General features: G+C 40.4%; 2 protein-coding genes across 2 annotated transcripts; one reads left to right on the top strand and one right to left on the bottom strand.

Moving 5' to 3' along the window:
• Positions 1 to 330: 330 nt before the first annotated feature.
• cdc45 (CDC45 cell division cycle 45 homolog) lies at positions 331 to 7,343 on the top strand. Its single transcript, XM_079688109.1, has 18 exons — positions 331 to 554; positions 707 to 766; positions 2,510 to 2,602; positions 2,723 to 2,860; positions 3,092 to 3,241; positions 3,327 to 3,385; positions 3,469 to 3,517; positions 3,699 to 3,760; positions 3,862 to 3,912; positions 4,035 to 4,154; positions 4,259 to 4,390; positions 4,508 to 4,606; positions 4,684 to 4,845; positions 5,374 to 5,512; positions 5,777 to 5,860; positions 5,989 to 6,107; positions 6,646 to 6,722; positions 7,022 to 7,343. Exons 1-18 carry the CDS (start codon positions 504 to 506, stop codon positions 7,084 to 7,086), a joined length of 1,710 nt encoding a protein of 569 aa, XP_079544235.1. The 5' UTR covers positions 331 to 503; the 3' UTR covers positions 7,087 to 7,343.
• An 11,669-nt stretch (positions 7,344 to 19,012) lies between these two features.
• cldn5a (claudin 5a) lies at positions 19,013 to 20,902 on the bottom strand. Its single transcript, XM_079690844.1, has one exon. It carries the CDS (start codon positions 20,535 to 20,537, stop codon positions 19,884 to 19,886), a length of 654 nt encoding a protein of 217 aa, XP_079546970.1. The 5' UTR covers positions 20,538 to 20,902; the 3' UTR covers positions 19,013 to 19,883.
• Between the last annotated feature and the right edge of the window lie 858 nt (positions 20,903 to 21,760).

The raw sequence follows: 21,760 nt of genomic DNA, 5'->3' as shown, positions 1-21,760 counted from the left end.
TAAAAGTATAATCAATGTCTGTCACAGATTTATGCCAACAATATTCCTTCAGTGACCCACTGTTTATTGATTCAAACATACAACCTCAGATGGTAAACAAACAAACAAACAAACACATAACACAACTCAAAGTGTTCGGACTTCGGACATCCCAACTTTTGCCAAAAATCAAATACTGTATGAAGAACACAATGGGCAGGCACTATAGTGCGTGCGTGCGTGCGTGTGTGTGTGCGTGTGTTTATGTTTGTTTATGTGTGTTTATTCTTTATTTAGGTGGCATTTTCTTCAGTGTGCGTGGCCTCTAACGTATGACGTCGGTTCGTTAACTCCCAGTGATTGGCTGGAAGTGACGTGCCGATTTGGCGCCACATTTCCAACAAGGAACAGCACAGAAGAAAGCTCCGTGTCTCTGACAGCGAACCAAAATAACCCGCAGTTCATGTTCATTTAGCGTTATTTTAACCCGTTTTCTTGATCTTAAACCTTGTTAAGTTTGCAGAATGTTCATCACGGACATAAGAAAGGAGTTTTATGAAGTTGTTGCCAATCAGGTAAGTTGTTTAATCGCACTAACTGACGTTAGGTAACCATGAAGGACTGTTTGCTAATATCAATTAGCGGATAGGTACTTCATTGTCAGTTTAGGTCCCATGTAATTATGTTGTACTACTTACTAAACATATCGTACATTGCTTTTTTTCAGAGAGTGGCTATCCTGGTGGCGTCAGACATCGACGCACTCTGCGCCTGTAAGATAATACAGGTAATACAATATCATGCTAACTGTTAGCAAACATTAGCTCCTGTTACCTCTGTGCAGACTGGGCACACACTAAAATTATGCTCAAATGTCGCAATAAAGTTAGGTTTAGGTTGGATTTTGACAGACATGTACTCCTTCATTTACTCAGCAGTGTCCTTTTTCTCAGTTTCACGGAGTCTCAGAGCCCTCGCTATAACCAAACCGTTTTAACATAAATAAATGGCTAAAAACAAAACTACTGTTTTTTTCAATACCATGCGTCCTAACTTGCCTATATTAGTTAACATGTGTTGTCTTAGCTGGCACACCTTTTGGATAACGGAGGACAATAATTGATTTCACATATAATTTGAAGTGAAATATGATTCCAGTTGTATTAACATCCTCCATGGCATGTGACCCAGTAACTCCAAACGCATATCAGATATTATTACTACACTGAACAAGTAGGACATGCCTCTATTTGTTTTCTATTTTGGCGCTTCTTGTATTTTACAGCAATAGTTTTATATAAATACTGCTGTTTGTTTTTGAAAGGTCTAGCTTCCATGTCATGACTCCAAATAAGTGCAGATTTCTATTATTACACTGAGCAAGAAGGATACACCTCTAATATCAAATAGAAGGAGAACATTTTGGTCACATTACATAAAATGTAAAAAAAATTACATTTTCAATTGAAAACCTGCTGAATTATCTGGAAAAAATATTTGTATAAATTACAGGGTGGAATAAAACGTGAGTCCTATTTGTGATGTGTCATAACAGGACATCCACAATATTGAGAACATCTGAAATGTAATAGTGAAAAATGCAGCCACAATTAACCACAGCCTCAAATGTCAGATTTAAAAAAAAAATGTTGTTTCACCAAAAGTTATAATCTCAATATTATAACAATTGCATTAACTTTATTAAAAGGCAAACCGGTTATCTAAACTCCATAATGTGAGAAGCTGAATCCTTGTATATAATCTAGGGCAGGGGTGTCAAACTCAATTTCTTCGCGGGCCACATCAGCATTATGGTTGCACTCAAAGGGCCGGTTGTAACTTTAAGACTATATATCAAAATACATATATAAATATTTAATATATAAAATAATGTATTATATGACATTATTGCCTCTGCATTGGATTATTATCGGATAGGGTAATAACTTCATAATTAACTACGTCTGAAAGCAGAAGTCTAGGGCAAATCATAGCAAGTCTCTTCACTTTGTTACAAAAGCGTAAAAAAAAAAATCTAATTCTGAGAAAAAGGCAAATTCTAAGAAAAAATGAATATTTTGAAGAAAATAAGTCAAATTCTGAGAAAAAAAACTTGTTCTGAGAAAAAAAAAGGCAAATTCTGAGAAAAAAGGCAAATTTGAGATGCATTTTGGGATATGTAGTTTATGGGCAACGTGCTTCTGTAAATAGGCATGTAACCGTATATTAAACATATTATATTCTTTGCAAGCTCTTGAGGGGCCGCATGAAATGAAGCCGCAGGCCGGATTTGGCCCCCGGGCCTTGAGTTTTACACCCCTGATCTAGGGTGAGGCTCAAAGCTACTAAACTTGTGTTTATTAGTTTAGAAAACAACACTTAACTCTCCTTTATTGCCTGACACATAATTTAACTAATGTGTTATATATTTCTTTGTAAATATTTGCCAGTTCATTTTTTGTCAGTTGTTTCAGCTGTTGATACCAGGAAAAGATTAAACTATAATTTCTGAATCTTTTTGTCTCTTCAGGCGCTGTTCCACTGTGACCAGGTTCAGTACACACTTATTCCAGTAACAGCCTGGCAGGACCTTGGCACCGCCTTCCTTGAACACAAAGAGCAGGTATGAATATTTAGATCTGTTCGTACATGTGAATAAATGACCGAAGGATAAACAAGGAAGAACTGTTGAGGTTCACCAAACTGTCACTCTGAACTAAATGTATTATTTTGTGTGTTGTAGTTCAAGTATTTTGTTCTCATCAACTGTGGGGCAAATGTTGACCTTCTTGAGATGCTTCAGCCCGATGATGACTCCGTCTTCTTCATCTGCGACACTCACCGGCCTGTAGATGTGGTCAATGTCTACAACGACAGCCAGGTGATGGACAATGATCAATTCAGCTTAAAGAAGCAAGCTTGGAAAATATCGCTCATTTTGGATTAGCTGCATCCATTTGTCTTTTATTAGCCTTTGCAGTAGTTCAATACATTCTGCTTAGCTGTGGAAGTTTGTGAGCAATAACATAAACCATCTCAGTGAAAACAGTGCTGCCATGTTTTACACTTCAGTCATTTCCTGTTGTATAATCTTCTGTCATCTCATCCACAGATAAAGCTCCTAATCAAACAAGACGACGACCTTGGCGTGCCCTCATATGATGACATCTTTCGAGATGAAGAGGACGAGGAAGGAGCCGACTCTGGAAATGAGAGTGAAGATGGATCAGAGCCGTCTGGGAAACGAAGGAGATTTGACGAGGTACGAATTGGACCAGAATGAGAATCGCTGAAAGACTTGTTGTGTTGGTGTGGCTCTAATGATTGTGTTATTTGTGTTGTTTTAGGGAGCAATTGAGAGGAGAATTGATAGACAGCGTGCGAAGCGGGAGTGGGAAACGAGAAGGTGAAGTGTTTTTAAGGAGGTGTAAGGATTTCATATCTCATCACAATTTCTAAACTGACACTAAGTTTCCACTTATTTCTCAGGAGGGAAATCTTATTTGACTATGAGCAGTATGAATATCACGGGACATCGGTGAGTAGAGGGTTTACAAATGTTCTGTCAGTCTTTTCCCTTTTAAACTTTCACAAAACTGTTACATTTTACAATCTATACACATCTGAGAGTTCCTTACGCATGGCTGTGTCTTTCATTTCAGATAACATTGTCCTGTATACAAATGTTTAATCCAGCTTTTTCATGTGTCTTTTGTCAGGCTGCAGTGATGTTTTTTGAGCTGGCCTGGGTGTTGACTAAAGACACCAAGGACATGCTTTGGTAATTATTGTAATTCAAATATCCCGTTTTTAACTACAAACATTGTGGGAAAAGCAACGTGCAGACTTTAAGATGTAATCTGTTTTTGTTTTTCTTGACAGGTGGGCCATCATTGGACTGACTGACCAGTGGGTTCATGATAAAATCACACAGTAAGAATATCTTCAGTAGCATAAATAGATTCCCTTAAATCTTTCCTACATTCATTACAGGGTCTACTTACTTTATAGTTTCCCCAATATGAACTATTCTTATTTGCCTGGTTTCTTTTCAGTATGAAGTATGTAACAGACATTGCAACAATGCAGCGACATGTTTCCCGGCATAACCATCGAAACGAAGACGAGGAGAACTCTCTCTCCATCGACTGTATGAGGATCTCCTTTGAATACGAGTATCCTTAACTCATATGACAGGTTTACATTGTTGTTGTTTTTCCCCCGTACATTCAAGTGTCATAGTGGCTGGAGGTTCAGCTTCCTTAACCCTGTTCTTTAGCCTCCGTCTGACCCTCTACCAGCACTGGTCCCTGTATGAGAGCATCTGTAATTCCTGTTACACGACGTGCCACTTTAAGCTCTGGACGTTAAACGGTCAAAAGAAGCTCCAGGAGTTCCTCGCTGACATGGGGTGAAGTGCACAGAAATCAATGAGGCTTCTGCCAACATGATGTCATTAAATGTTCAATGTTTTACAGAGCTGCCACTTGTTTTAACAGCTGATATCTGCCAATGTTTTTTTGAACAGGCTACCTCTGAAGCAAGTGAGGCAGAAATTCAACTCCATGGACATGACGATCAAAGAAAACCTACGGGACGTCATTGAGGAGTCTTCCAATAAATACGGGTATGAATCCAGAAATCACCTGGAGACACTCGGACGCATTTATTTACTGACTGAAATGATTGATCTCTCCCCATCAGTATGAAGGACATCCGCATCCAGACATTTGGCGTCCACTTCGGCTTTAAGAACCGCTTCCTGGCCGTAGACATGGTGCATGCCACCGCTGCCCTGCTGGAGAGCACCGAGAAGGATGAGAGCAACAGCGACAACTTCATCAAGGCCCTGGACTCTCTTTCAAGGTGTGTGGCAGTGTGGGTCCGTTGATTGAGCCAAACGGTTTAGCTGAGAAATGAATGACTTGTGACCTGAAACTTTATTGGATTGTCTCTTGTCACAACATCAGTTTGTCAGGGTTGATAACACATTTTTAATAGCACTATCTTGACTAAAACAGGATCTCTCCAGGTCAATTTGTAGCGCTGACTTTACGCATAGTCATGTGTCTTCTCCTTTCCAAACGACCTTGGATGATACTGCCCTAGATGGTCTACCTAAACACCATCACTGAAGATAATAAACTCAATGGGATGATCAGAAAGGCAGGCTCAGCGTTACTCCCCGATTTACTTGAGGTCACTGGATAAAACAGAACAAGGACCAGATTAAAAAATGTGATTTATTTCTTGTTGACCAATGACGTCATGATGATGTATGAGTAAAGCATTTTAATTTAAAGAAGAAATGACTTTCGGCTGTAAAATGTCTAATGATTAGATTAAAATAACCCAAATTCACTTTAGTCCCCTGTTGTTGTCTTTTTCTCTCAGGAGTAACCTTGATCGTCTACACTCAGGCATTGACCTGGCAAAGAAGAAGCTGATGGCGATCCAGCAGACTGTGGCCAGCTGCATCTGCACCAACCTGATCCTGTCGCAGGGACCCTTCCTCTACTGCTACCTCATGGAGGTACGAGTGTCTGTGACCTGTGTGTGTGTCTTTGTGTGACCTGTGTGTGTGTCTTTGTGTGACCTGTGTGTGTGTCTTTGTGTGACCTGTGTGTGTGTCTTTGTGTGACCTGTATGTGTGTCTTTGTGTGACCTGTGTGTGTGTCTTTGTGTGACCTGTGTGTGTGTCTTTGTGTGACCTACGTGTGTGTGTGGCTGTGTCCCAACTCCCAACAGTAGCTCCTGCTCAGCGCAACACTCCCCGCTCTCTCTCTCTTTTGCGCAGGGAACGCCTGATGTGAAGCTCTTCTCTCGGCCCATGGCCTTGACTCTGCTCTGCAAATACCTCCTGAAGGCTTTTGTCAGCTCTGTAAGTATCTAATTGCCATTGAACTGGATTCAGTCTGTGAGAGAAGAAGCTTTTAACGGCCCTGAAAACACGCTGTTGTCATCGGGGTCCCTCTTTCATTACCGGGGTTTTTTCGTTTTTTTCATTAGACGAGGAATAAGCGCTGCAAACTTCTTCCGCTCATCATGGCTGCTCCCAAGGACTTGGAGAAGGGAACCGTCATTGTTTTGGGGATCCCACCTGAGTCTGAAACATCGGACAAGAAGAAGTAAGCCCTCTTTTTAAACATGTATCATATTACCAAAACATTAGGAGTAGGGCTAAGAATATAAATTGATAGAAAGACAACTTTCACCAATACATCATTTCAAAGTCCAATACTTTTTATAGGGCGACTTTTGATCATTATTTTCCAAGTCATTTGGTCTATAAAATGTTTTTGAAAAATGTGCATCCCAGCATCATGCAACATTGATTTTTCTCATTTCATCTGCAATAAAGTTGATATTGCAATACTTAAATCACCCTTATTATTCAAAAACGATTCCATGCTTTTTTCTTTTCGATTACTTCCTTTCGAAGTGATGAATGTTTACATTTTTCAATCTACAATGATAACAAAAGTTGGCAGCAGAGAACTGTTTTGTGCCTGAGAAATTAATGAAACTATTAACTGCTTATAAAAATAGTGATTTCAATTTTCTGTCAAATACATTCATATTTGTGTTGTATGCTGCATAAATTGCAGCATACAACACATAAACTGATATCCACATCTCTTATCTTTGTTCTCTGTAATCTAAAAGTTTCTTTGGTCGAGCCTTTGAGAAAGCTGCAGAGAGCACCAGCTCCAGAACTCTACACGACAACTTTGACACCTCAAGTGAGTTTTATCTCTCTTTCTTTTTTTGTGTTTGAGTTCTCATATTTAAATGTATTGGATGGATCTGCCAGTCCCTCCATCCGACACCAGGGGGCAGCTTTGTCTTTATTTCTAGCTGAGCTTCTACGGCATCATTTGGTCATTAGTTCAGTTTCCTATCTGCAATGTAAAACCTCCCTCAGTCATGATTGCCATGCATTTGTAGAATATTTCTGCACCTTCCTGTCCCACACTGCTGTTTATCTACTGACAGATGTTTGGCTTTAAATAATGTGTGTCTGTATTCTGTTTCTGTGCAGTAATTGAGCTGAAGACGGAGGACCGGAGCAAGTTTCTGGATGCTCTGATCACCCTCCTGTCCTGAGAGGAGACGTGAGCCTGAGTCTGGTTTTGCTGCTGTTCACACCTTTTAATTCAGGTGTCATCAGTACAAGAACTTTATTCAAGATTTCAATGTTTTTAATAATTGTGTGTGTATATTGTACATATAAATGTGTGGAAGTCTTATTTTTGCTGTTTTAATATCTTTTTATATGTCTTTTATTCCTGTTTGTATGTGAGTGGATTATCCCCTTTTTACTTTTTAAACATGTTTAATAAATAATAGTAAGTTGCTTAAAATTCTTCGTTTGTTACAGTTATTGGTTACTAGGGGTTTGTGATACGAGACCTGTCAAATTATTGACTCTTTAATCTTCTATACGTACGACTCTAGGATACATTTTTAAATTCATATTATAAGCAAGTACTTTTATTTAGATATAAAGATCCAGGTTTTATTGTTATTTTGTGTTTTTTCGGCTTAGGAAGGACCTGACTCACATTAACACACGGGCCTATCAGGAGAGCTGATGGGCTCTTGGGTGCGCCCCTTTCTTATCAGAGCTGCTACTTTGATATTTCAGCCCGTTAACTCTGTTACAAACTGTTTAAATAATAAAAACTAATCCTAAACCTGTATATTACAAACTAACAGCTGTTTTCTGCCCCCATAAAAGGTGTTGTAGTGCTTAGCAATTAAACCACTTAATAATTTCCTCTCTTTCAACTTGCTTCATTTTCAAATCAGCCTGACAGACTCAAGTAGTCCACAAGGAAAAACAAAACTATGGAATAACATTTATTTTCCATAGTTTTTTTTAATCTTTATGGTCCCACAGACCCCATTTAGGAACTGCCATAGTTTGTCAAGAGTTATACTTTAGCTTTTGTCATAAACCAGAGTTCTGGCAGTCAGCTGTTGGCGGTCACAGCCAGCGTTGGCAGAGAGATCCAAACTGATTAGTCACTTCATCTTGATCCAGTCTTTTGTTTTGCAGACGCACTACTTGGGTATTTGTGAGATTTGTAGTGAAAACATTTTCGGTTTAATGAACTTATCTTGTTTTCCTGAGCTGAGTCGGCTCATTTGGGGCAAAGGTGAGGGCTGCGACCTCGGCCCAGTCTGCAGAAAGTAGGCGGGGCCTCCTGGTGTAGATCTGACGCCGCCCCAGAGAGACTGGAGAGGTGGAGCCTGGGCTGCTCCCTGCGGGGTGATTAAGATCGCTATCACTGCTGCACCAGGATGTGATCGTGACCTCCAGAGTGGAGGGTGTTGGGTGGTTTCACAGGAGGGTCCGGACTGAGTGGCAACAGTGGGACTGAGACGTGCCGAGATCTGCATCGAGGGGATGTTAAAGCTAAACGGTTTTATTGTGATCAGTGGAGGTTGTGTGCACCATCACCTAACTGTATCTCTTCCTGCTTCCACTGGGTCAACCGTTTGAGAACTATTTAATGATATTGTTTATGGTCACAGCAGGGTGATGTTATCCAGGCGATACAAAGCCCCAAACTGTTTGTGAGAAAGGAAGACACATTTATATCATTAACAGGGCGGAGAGACTGGTTATTTTTAGAGACACAATTATCACAAGTTACTGATAGATGTGTATTTGGCAGCCTCTCTGTCTGTCCTTTTTAACTCCTCTATTTTATCTCTTGTTCCTTGTGGTGTGTTTTCCAAATGAAAAATATATATACATTTGCAAATCTAATTAAATGACAACTGACTGCAATCCTCTTGCCAATGAACGCCTGCAGCAGCTACCACTGTCTCTGAGGTCAAGAATAAACTTTAACCTCATGTTTATGCTAGTTTAGTTTCCCTCTGAGCCCCCAAATATGTTTTTTCAGCTACTCTGGAGGACAGGATCCAGCCTTGTAAACCTGACACTTACCTGGCGGAGGAATAAAGACGGTGTTTCTGTTGGTATCCAGTGAAGACATCCACCTGTTCAGCCCGTCATTTGGCTTTCTCCCCTCCACTCTGTTCTCCACCCCCCCCCTCTTGCACCTCTGGTGAAGTGGGGCCACTGCCCTCTCTGCCGCTCTGCATCTGAGGAATGTGGCGTGCAACAAACACACACACACACACACACACACACACACACACACACACACAGGCAGCCAGCCAATGTGAAGATGTGCACCAGCCTTTTTGAAGGCCTCGGCTCGCATGCAATACATTAATTATCATATAAACCACATACACTTACTAGGCTTTACTTGAGATTGGATATTGTGCATACACCCAGAAGCTACATGCTACATGCCATACATATCTAAAAGGCATTATACCTTTTTATTTTTGATTTACCTTTTGTGATCCCCATTGTGCACCTTCATTACACTTTTATTTCCTAATCTGTACTGCAACTGCTGCAAACCGATTTTCCTCAGGAATAAATGGTGTTGGATCATAGAAAACCTGTTGCATATAGTTAGAGGGACAAAGAGTTATGGCGTTCCACTAAACTTGAAGAATCTTGTTTAATTTGGCATATTACTCTCAATGAATATAAGAAAGCACTGCGTAAAGCGAGAGCAGCCTACTACTCTTCATTAATAGATGAGAATAAGAATAATGCAAGATTTCTTTTCAGCACTGTAGCCAGGCTGACAGAGAGCCACAGCTCGATTGAGCCTTCTATTCCCATAGCACTCAGTAGTAATGATTTTATGTGCTTCTTTAACGATAAAATTGATACTCTTAGAAACAAAATTAATGACCTCTTGCCTTTGACCAGTATAGTGTTATTAACAGCTCCCGGAAACGTAAATTCTAATATTACACTAGATAGTAAACTAGAATGCTTTTCAGCCATAAACCTTGAACAATTAAATTAAATGATTCTCTCTTCTAAACCATCAACGTGTATCTTAGACCCGATTCCAACTAAGCTGTTAAAAGAAGTTTTTCCATTAATTAGCACTTCTTTATTAAATATTATGAATATGTCTTTATTATCAGGCTATGTTCCACAATCATTCAAAGTAGCAGTGATAAAACCGCTTCTTAAAAAGCACAACCTCGATCCAGAGGTTTTAGCCAACCATAGACCTATTTCTAATCTTCCATTCCTCTCAAAAATTATTGAGAAAGCAGTCGTGTGATTACTTAAAAAACTATGATTTATTTGAAGATTTTCAGTCTGGCTTTAGAACACATCATAGCACAGAGACAGCTCTGGTTAAAGTCACAAATGACATTCTAATAGCCTCAGACAAGGGACTTGTCTCTGTTCTTGTTTTGCTCGATCTCAGTGCTGCATTTGATACTATCGACCATGATATCCTATTGCAAAGACTAGAGCACTTAGTTGGCATACAGGGAACTGCTTTAGGCTGGTTTAGGTCCTATCTATCTGAACGCTCTCAGTTTTTACGTGTCAACGATGAATCTTCCATGCAAACCAAAGTTAGCCATGGAGTGCCACAGGGCTCAGTGCTCGGACCTATTTTGTTCACATTATATATGCTTCCGTTAGGCAATATTATAAGGAATCATTCTGTAAACTTTCATTGTTATGCGGATGATACTCAACTATATTTATCAATCAAGCCTGATGAAATTAATCATCTAAATTCAAGACTGCCTCAAGGACTTAAAAACGTGGATGACCTTACATTTTTTGATGTTAAACACGACCAAAACTGAAGTTATTGTACTTGGCCCAAAGAATCTACGAAACAAATTATCTAAAGATATACTAACTATGGATGGCATTAATTTGGCCTCCAGTGAGACTGTAAGGAATCTTGGTGTTATATTTGATCAGGATTTATCCTTTAACGCCCACATAAAATCAATTTCAAGGACCGCCTACTTCCATCTACGTAACATTGCAAAAATCAGGCATATCTTGCCTCAAAACGATGCAGAGAAACTAGTCCATGCATTTGTTACTTCAAGGCTGGATTATTGTAACTCCTTATTATCAGGGTGTACCAAGAAGTCAGTCAAGTTGCTTCAGCTGATTCAAAATGCTGCAGCTCGTGTACTAACCAGAGTTAGGAAAAGGGACCACATTACTCTTGTTCTGGCTGCCTTACACTGGCTCCCTATAGAACACAGGATAGAATTTAAAATTCTTCTTCTCGCCTACAAAGCCCTTAATGGGCAGGCGCCATCTTACCTTAAAGAACTCATTATACCCTACTGTCCTACTAGGGCATTGCGTTCCAAGAATGCAGGGTTCTTGGTTGTTCCTAGAGTCTCTAAAAGTACAATGGGAGCCAGAGCCTTTTCTTATCAAGCTCCATTTTTGTGGAATCAGCTTCCAGTTTGTGTTCGGACGGCAGACACCCTATCCGTTTTTAAGAGTGCGCTTAAGACCTTCCTTTTTGATAAAGCTTATAGTTAGGGCTGATTAGGTTCAGCCCCTAGTTTTGCTAATATAGGCTTAGTTTGTCGGGGGACATCTTACTTCTTCCTTCTCTCTGTCTATACCTGTGTACTCTCATGTTCCGATTAACCCAGCTTCCCCAAATTTCTTTCTTTTTGGTGTCTATATACGCCGGGATCCGGAGTCATGGATGATCCTGCGGTCCTGTGTCATGGATCGCGAGTCCTGGATCGCGAGTCGTGGCTGTGGTCCTGGATCATAAGTCCTGGATGGATATCCTTGTCGATTCATCTGCCTATTATACACACATGCATTTCCAAACATTTGGACTACCTATGTTACAAATGTATTATCTTTTCAATTTACACACGGCATCTATTGCACGTCTGTCCGTCCTGGGAGAGGGATCCCCTCCTCTGTTGCTCTCCCTGAGGTTTCTCCCATTTTTCCCTTTAAACTGTGGGGTTTTCTCCGGATGTTTTTCCTTGTACGATGTGAGGGTCTAAGGACAGAGGGTGTTGTATTGTCATACTGATATTCTGTACAAACTGTGAAGTCCACTGAGACAAATGTAACATTTGTGATATTGGGCTATATAAATAAACATTGATTGATTGATTGATTGATTGATTGATTGATTGAAGAGTTAGAGCAATTGAATATTCAAACATGATATATGTTTGTCTCTCTGTCTGGTTAAATTGCAACTTATATTTCAATATCATGCTTTGTTGCAAACGGGTGCAAGAAAAGATTATCCTATATTTTTTTTCACAAGGGAGACATTTTCACTTTTACAGCAGCTAAGCGAGCGACTGTAACAATAGGGAGTAACGTTCGAGATATAATAGGTAAACAATATATATATTTAAAGTAGACGGAATAAAAAGTGACATTTAAATAATTGCACCAATGCTGACGCGTGGGCGGGGATATTATCTCCATCAGGGATGATAGCTGAGCCCTCATCCCCCTGTCTCCCACCGCCTCCTCTGGTTTGAGGGAGGTCCCAGGACAGATCTTCTTCACCGGTCTGTTGAGTCTCCTGTCAGCAGGGGAGATCCTGCTGCTCCAGAAGACCCCTCCGTAAAACATGTATTATCAACAAGATCAAAACAATATCTTTACAGTCTCACAACTGGCAGTCGGAGGCCACACTTAGTCATGTTTCAGCAGCTACAAGCAAATGAGCCCTTTAACACAACAAAACAACTTCATAAGCATTGCATGTACAACATACATGCAACTTTTACTCGATAACATTGTTGATAAGGAGATCCTTCTGTAATTGACCCAGTTCAAAATGTTGGTTAGCCGCTACAGTTTGGTGGAGAAAGGCGCCTCGACTAATACTGGATGTTTTGAGTTACATACATCTTGCTAAACAACAGCTACTACTTTTTTTAACCTAATTTCACGACATAAACAAACATATTGTCTTCAGACATGTTTTAAAAGAAATACAGATGTGATGATTAATAATTTGTTTCTGATTAGGTATGTTTCTGCTCATTCAATAATATCAGCCTCTACAGATTTAGCTGGATGTATCAAAGGCTTTTTTTTTTTACCATTTACTCTGGAATCTACATAGATATTTGTTTATTACAGCCCGTAGGAAGTTTATCTTTAATTCTACTGGTGACAAAGAAACAAAGTCCTCATGTTGAACTCAACAGCATTCTGACGACTCCACAATCAGTTAACAAGTCGAGTAGAACTGCTGACAGAGCATTTTGTGCATTTTGTAATATTTCCAGTGAAGAATGAATCCATTTTGCTCCATTTCCCTTTTTCCGTGAAATGTCTCTTGCAGTTACACACACACACACATGCTCATTACCGATAATCATTACACCAGAAACAAACAAACAAACATTTCGATTAAATCCACTGCATCACAAACAATATACGTCAGACCTGCTGCAGCTTTATGTCAGCCTGTCAGCCCACAGATGCCCCTAATGATCCCTAACCCCGTGACCTTTTGACCCTGCGAGCCCTCTAACAGTTGAGGTGTTATTCCCCAAATCGCTCTCCTCTCTTCCATTGTTTTAAAGTTCTTTCAGGCAAAAGGGATTAGTTGTGCCTGGAAAAAAGTTTGTATGCATTTCATACTTACTGATGTTGCTGAATCGGCATAATGCAAATCCACTGAAGCTAGCTGTGGTTGCCACTTATTGCATAATATTTAAGTAATGTATACTTTTTTTTTTCACTGCTCTGCACCTCAGGATCACGAAAGACAGAAAAGGTCAAAGGACAGTAAAAAAAAAGTGCGTGCTTTTCCAACCCCATTCAATATAAGCCAAAGTTGGCATGCCATCAAGGACAATTGAAGTAGGCCAGGCTGAAAACACAACAGCTTTTTCCTGCAGTCTGTGTCTTCACTTAGCGGTGGGGGGGGGGAGACTCCCTTTATTGGATGGCATGCACTACACCTTCATCCCTTAAATACTCGAAGGTTCTGTACACAGAGACCAAGGGAAAAAACTAACTTAAAAGAAGAGGTTTTTTTTATATTTGCCTTTTTTCCACATATCAACTGTTTACTTTTCTAACAGTCCCGAGAATAACAAGCAAGAGTTTTCCTGCAAGATGCAATTAGTGCGGAAACAATACACTTAGTACACCTCGTAATCCTGTTTGTGTGTCTGTTTGTTTACTTAGCCACTGATTGCAGTATCCTATGTTAATATGGGACTCCAGAAGACGTGAAGCTGAAAGCAACACCACCTGTGCCCCTGTGAGTGCAAACATGGTGGTTAAACCCTGCTGGGGTTGTCTGCAGCCCTCAATGTTTTTTTAATTCTGACCGACATACATTTCCCTAACCATGCCAAATCAGAAATGTCTCCTGATCCCACCCAGACATTCCTCACACCGCCTGGCCTCCTCTTCATCTCAGCAAGGGCTGTCATTCACCTCTTTGTGTGTGTGTGTGTGTGTGTGTGTGTGTGTGTGTGTGTGTGTGTGTGTGTGTGTGTGTGTGTGTGTGTGTGTGTGTGTGTGTGTGTGTGTGTGTGCGTGTGTGTGTGTGTGTGTGTGTGTGTGTGTGTGGGTGTGGGTGTTGGAGTGTGGGCGTTAGCCTTTAGCGATGTGCTGTAGCTATAGCAACACGGAGCTGAAATGTGACACGTCCATAATTATTTTATTTTTCCATTTTTGTTTTACTTGGATTATCTTTCCAACCCTTCTTGTAAAGGTTAAAGATTAAACAGGGACACATCTTGCCCTATAGGCTGAATGTGATGATATACTTTATGGAAACATGATCTCACTCTGTGAGGCATGTAAGGAGTTGAGACTCCCTGTTTCTGACTTCTCCTCTCTCATATTTTGAGATTAAACCTTCACTATGCACTCTATCAATCACTCTTTTGGGATAACATGTTGCTGTAAAACTGTTATTGGCTTGTCTCAAATTGCACATAAATGTGTACGTTTTGGGAAAGTTGATTTAATATTTGGCAGCACCTTTTTATAAATATTATTGTTATGCTAAGCCGTTCAGGTTTGATCCGACTAAAGTGTTTAATTTGTGGCCTTGGAATAAAAGCGAAATCCCCCTTCTTTATCCTGAAATAACATGAGGCCATTTAGGGACAGCCAAAATTAGTTGTGAGCAAAACATTGACTTATTATCACCCTTGAAGTTGATATGACAAACGTGTTGCTTATTTACACATCCAGCAGTTACAGAGTGACACAAAAAATGATTGTGAACCCTTTCTTGAATTGTTGATCCACCTGTTCAATTTTAGTGCATCATTCACTATCTTTGTTCTTTTTCACATAGAACATCCTGCTGCTTCCAAGAAAAGCGCTATGTTGAAGTTCATCAATGCTTTATTTTTGTTGAGTAAAATGATCATGTCTAGTTGCTATTTTGTCTAAGGACACATCGTTTATCATTTATAATACCTTTCCTGATTCCCAGCATGAAAGTAAAGATGATTTTATTCCTCATTTCCTTACCAAATCCAAATGTCTGAAACTTTGTTTCACGTGAAATGGTTAAACAAACATGAGTAATAAGGTGACATGTTTCTAACATGTCGTTGCGGCCCTATTTAAAACCATGAAACTCTTAATACATCAACTGGCCATGAGCTAAGAAAAAACACTTGTTTTCAGTTTGTGTAAAATAAGTAAACAATTAAAGTATCTCTTAATTTTATATAAAAAATTTAAATCACCAAATTGAAAGTTAGTTATTGGAAGTTATGTACAAACTGTGTGTGTGAGAGTGTGCTTCAACCACCAAACTCTACACACACACACACACACACACACACACACACACACACACACACACACACACACACACACACACACACACACACACACACACACACACACACACACACACACACACACACACACACACACACACACACACACTCTACCCCTCCTTCTCTCCCACACCCTCCATGTTCCTTCCTGTTTCCTGTCCTGCTGTCCGTTGCACAGGAAGCCTGGTCCTGCTACTGAGCTGCAACAAAAACGTGTGAGTCATCGAGCCGTAAACCTTGCGGACATGCAGGACAAAAAACGTTGTTTTGTTCTCCACCTCTTGCCTCTAACATTGTTTATAAAACAAACGGCTCTTCGGGTCTTTAACTCAACACAAAGCCATTTGTCGGGCATGTTGGACCACCTGCTGACTCCTGGCTCTGACTATCAGTGAGTAAGCTCTGTCCAGCCTGACTGTGTGCACCTGCTGGCTCTGATCTCTGACTCAGTCTTTTATCACTTTAATCATGTTTCCCTTAAGACTCACTACATTATGGGTTGCTTTAAAGGTATAATGTATAAGTTTACTGCAATATAATATCTAAAAACCCCTAGACCCATTTCATATATTTGATTTGTGCAGTTATTTTTCCTCATGTTATCATTTTCATTTTTTATTAATTTAATTATCTGTTGTATTTTGTTCCCAGTAAATGCAACAAATCCGATTTGCAGATGTGTCAACGTTGTCTGCGAGAAGCTGAAATACATACAGACACAAAATATTTTGGTTTTGGACGATTTTAACTATCAATTTTAACTGGATGAGGGGTTTTACCCAATGGACCTCTGGATATTAAGTTATCAGAGAAGCATGCTAAGCAAAGGTTAGCGGCAGCCAAACAGCATCAGAGAAACACAGATTTTTAACGTGAAATTTCTTTACACAATTTATTTCACTGGTTTTATTCACCAGATCCTTTCTTTCTAAGAGGATACCTCACATCAGATTTTTGGGCTCAGAGTTAAGGGGTTGTGACCGCCCATCAAATGTGACGGATTCTGCTTCCATGAGATCATGCCTGGTAGGTCGAGGGAAGTGACTTCCGACTCGATTGACCTGAGGCCAGATTCAGAGTTCAAAGTTTTTGTCACAAGAAAAATAGTCGTCAGCACAACCCAACCTCCTAAAAAAGAGCACAACGTGCACTGGCTGCAGCACAAATCTGAGACCAGCAAGCAGCCTGACAACTTTCTGACATGACCTTAGCCATGTCGCTGGTCTCAGGGAGGTCAAGTTTAGAGGTCAAAATGTTTCTCTGTTGTGTAATCATGCAGTCATAGTCATCTATTCCTATGAGACATGTCTGAGATATATATTTATTCCTCAATTCTTTATATTCACATTTTAATTCTCGTTCGTCAGAGCTAGTGTTTGGTTCGTCAGAGCTAGCGTTTGTTTTCTTCCTTTATAGCGCCTTTAACATTTGCTCAAATACAATGAAACAATGTGTTTCTGCTGTCACAGCTCTTTTTGCAGTGACCATTAGAGGCTTTAAGCAAATCCCCCCTTCATCTTCTAGACTGCTGTGCATATTGTGTGCGTGTATGTTTGTGTGTGTGTGTGTGTGTGTGTGTGTGTGTGTGTGTGTGTGTGTGTGTGTGTGTGTATGTGTGTGTGTGTGTGTGTGTCCATGCTTTCAGGAATGTCTGCTGGCCAGCCTTTTATTAGGCTCATCCATACCACCACATTATAGGCTCCCGTAACCAGGCAACTGCAGGTTCTGGTTGGTTACCATAGCGAGCTCCCATTGAGTGACGTCGCTGGCCCTATTTGCCCCTCTGCTCATTGGAATGAGGGCCTTTTTAAAGGTGCACCCCCAACTCTCTCTCTCTCTCCACACACACACACACACACACACACACACACACACACACACACACACACACACACACACACACACACACACACACACACACACACACACACACACACACACACACACACACACACACACACACACACACACACACACACACACACACACACACACACACACCCTGCGCCTCGTCACCCTCTATGTGGTGACTAGGGGAGTGGAACTAACAATCCCACAAAAACATCTGAGTGAAGCAGCCAGACTGGACTGTCTTTGTGTTGAAAACCCCATACAGACCCAAAAATAGGAACACCTACTGTAGCACATCACACACAGTATTTATAAAAACAATCTAACAAGTTGAATAATCTCTCATCACTAAAGCCCTGTTCATAAAGAAAACATGTTTTTCTTATAACAATGGAGACTAATAAATAAGCAATTACTCACATTTGCAAAGTGGGAAAACCAGCGTTTTTAATATTTATAAATCAAAATGATTTAAACGGTTATTCAAATATTTGCCAATCATTTTTTGTTGATCAACTTGAAGATGGAGTTTTCTCATTTTAGTTTCACAACCATAACAAGGCCTAACAATGCTGAGGAAAGACTCTATAAAAAAAGAAGATATACTGAGTTTATGTGTCAGCAGATATATCACCACGACAACTGAGCAGACTGACCGTATTTTATGGTTGAAAAGTCTGGAAGTTTTCTTTTTTCAATTATTATGTTAAATGTGCATAAGGATGTCACTAAGAGTGGAATAAAAATGATTAATTGTATTACAAGTTGTATTTCAAGTTTAAAGTATCACAAGTCACCCTCTCCTCTGACAGTGTTCAGACTTTGTGCATGGCCATATTTTCAACTTTTTACAGGGCTTATGACCTGCGAAGAATCTTAAGTGACCAGCATAATAAGTATGGATAAGCTTTTGTAATCCAGTCACATTCTTAAATCAGAGGACTGTTACTCACAGGCTTGTGTTGTTCTGTTATTCAGCCCTAAGTATTTTGCCTTTATGTAAATAGTGGAAATCATCCCCATATATTAATACATATTGTGTCCAGAAGCAGCTGTGGATAAACTGATTGCTTAATATTGATGGTGTGTGATCTTTTGTGTTGAAACTATCCCAGCACCCAGATGGAGGGAGTTGGGGCTGTGCCAATGAATGAATGGAGTGACTTGCGGGAAGACGAATCCAGCAACTTCTCCATGGCTCTAATTTTGAACGCTCTTCATTGACTTCGCACGAGGAGGGGTGGGGGTTGTGCAGTATTGTGAGTTGAACAGCAGAGCCCCACTCTGGCTGAATGGGCATTGTCATCTGGATTTCTATGGCTAACCAAAATACTTTCTCCCGCCGTGGGGGTGTATGGATATTCACGGTGGGAACGGCATGCATTACGCACAGCCGTGGAGCTCTCCTGCTCTACTCTGCACGCCATCACAACCCACTTGTCAGATGTTTTGTTTAAGAAAACACTTTCACTAAAAATGTCAGACAATATATTCAGTTTAATCTTAATAAAATGACACAATATTGCATATTCATATACAATGATCATTACATCAGACGTCAACAAACCAACAGAAAAAAAAGTTTATTCCTAGAATTTCTGAAAACAAAAGAATTCCTGCAGTGGCAAAGATGCAAAAACGATGCAGGTTTTCAGTGCAGCCAAATAACGGACTGTAACATGTCGTGTTTAACTCTACAGATCCCAGGCTGTCTGGAATATATAGTCCAAAATTAGACTGTAGACTTAGGAACCGTCATAAACTTCGGAACAATACAAAACCTCTCTGAGATTTATTAGGGCTTTACTATGTGTACACCTTTCTTCTTCGAACTTTATTGCTATTAGACATTGTTTTGAGTCCTCAACATGTCGGCGTAATTCAACTAAACGAAATGGGTCTCTGACTGTGAGAGTGCAATCATTCTCAGTTACTGTACACGTTTGTGCTGACAATGCACATAAAGGCAAAAACAACAGAGTAAATATTCGATGGCAAAAGCTCCTCTAAAAAAGAAAAAACTTTGCAGTTACAACGATAAACAACTGAAAACACTAATCATTTCGAAGACTTACAAAAGCAGGTACCTAACAAATATACTCCTTTTTGTCGTGAGCTACCTCTTGCAGTTGATAGTCTTTTTTGATCTTCTGTAGATACAAAATAGGATTTATGAATTTGTGGTCCGAGCGTATTGAAAGGCCAGTGTAAAAACAGCAGGTGTGCTTCCTTTGATTTTCAGAGTTCAGATTTCAAAAAATAAAAACTGCAGATGAAAAGGTCCGTCAAAAAAAAGTTTTTCACAAGCTGCAGGTCACTTTCACGCACCGCCAGATATGAGCCAACCACTACACGTAATTCCTCTTATCATAATCCCCCCCGTTCGGCGTGGCTCTCTTCGTGGTCGGTGCGTACTTTACCGAGTATCCGGAGTTGCTGCTGGAGGGGCAGGAGCAGCACAGCAGCGACCCCCCGATCAGCAGCATCGCTGAGGCAGCCCAGCCGATGTAGAGCGCCGCGCCGATCTCCCTCTTCTTTGATGATGGCACCTGTGGGTTGTAAAAGTCTGATATGATGCTGTTGGCCATCCAGCAAAGAGGCACGAGCACAAACAGACCACTGACGATGAAGGTGACCCCTCCGGCGTTCACAACCCGGGCTTTCACGTACTCCCCCTGGATACAGTTGGTGCACTGCGCCCCCGCAATCACAACCATGAGCCCCAGCACGCCCATCACCGAGGAGATGACCGTGAGCGCTCTGGCCGCCTGCAGGTCGTGGGTAAGGGCGAGGAGGGAGTCGTGCATCTTGCACTGCATCTGGCCCGTACTCTGCACCACGCAGGTCATCCACAAGCCATCCCAGATTGTCTGAGCCACCACGATGTTGGCTTCGATGAAAGCCGTCACCTTCCACATGGGCAGCCCGCACGAAACCATCACCAGAAACGAGCCAAGTACGCACAGCGCTAGTCCCAGGATCTCCAGTCCAGCCGACACCATTTTTGCTCTTTACGTTTAGTTAATTATATCTGACACTTTTCAAATTCTCACCTGCTATATCTTCTAAAGAGCACAGTGTCTTTTTGCTCTTAATATCTTCGTTCTCGTCTAGATTTACAAGAGCCTCAATCGTTAGTTGCGCATCACTCACCACATTTACTTGGAGATGTAAGAGACAGCAGCTTCTAGGCTCTTTGTTAGTGAGGGGATGTGAAAACAACTGGAATCACACAGTAGCACCGGACCTCGGATATCTGCGGGGTGGGGGTGCATGGACTTGAAGAGAAACTTTGCTCCAATCAGCTGTCGCCGCATCCCGAAGGGACCAATGAAAACGCAGGGAAGTTGTGAGGCTGAATAAAGAGGTCCAGAGCGCATTGTGCGTTTGAACAGTTATTTACAATGAATACAGGGGCAGTAGAGGGGGTGAGGTCGCACGAGGGGTGTTGTAAGAGTATGGTGCAGCTGAAGCAGTGGGTGGGTGAATCATGGCACTTGTTATTGATTTTTCAGACACGGAGGCTAATGCACTTGTCTGCGGTATACATTGCGACATGCATGATGGTGTTAATTGGCTGTCTTAGAATGCCAGAAAAGAAACAAGAAAAGAAAATCTCATATCTATTCTAAATGTATCAATTTTGATTTAAAGCAGTTTTTGATTATTTTGTTTTCTTGGTCCCTGCAGAAACATACATGTACACAAGCATTTGTTATGGGTATAACGTGGAGGACATACATGCACCACAACCCACCATAGAATAGTTTGCGAAATGTAATGACTTTAATCCATGTAAACGCCTTATTATTCAAGTTTTATTTTATTATCAATTAATCTATATTTTTGATATTTACCCTTATTTTAGATTTTGGAACCTTATAACGAACTTAAGTTATGGTGTACATCGCCATTTCAAAAGTTCCTCATGTTTTTTTATAGCTTTTGGCTACTGTCTGTAAACTAAAGAGAGACTTTCAAATGAATTAACTTTAAAGGAGATATAGCCTATTATCACCTGAAAGTAGAATAACGTGGCATTCAATGGAAATATTATAATACAAGAATATAACATTTTTTAGCCTATAAATGTTTACATTTTTAGGAATAGTACCTGTTTTCCACTATTGGATAGCAGGTTATATAGGATGTCTACTGGTTAATCAAATTGTAAATGGACAGTTTTATATCAAACAGTACCTAGGCCTACATTTAACATTTCCCA

The sequence above is a fragment of the Notothenia rossii genome (assembly GCF_949606895.1).
Source record: "Notothenia rossii genome assembly, chromosome: 6".
Classification (NCBI taxonomy): domain Eukaryota; kingdom Metazoa; phylum Chordata; class Actinopteri; order Perciformes; family Nototheniidae; genus Notothenia; species Notothenia rossii.
The sequence above is the reverse complement of the archived record's forward strand: the minus strand, read 5'-3'. Positions and strand labels throughout refer to the sequence as shown.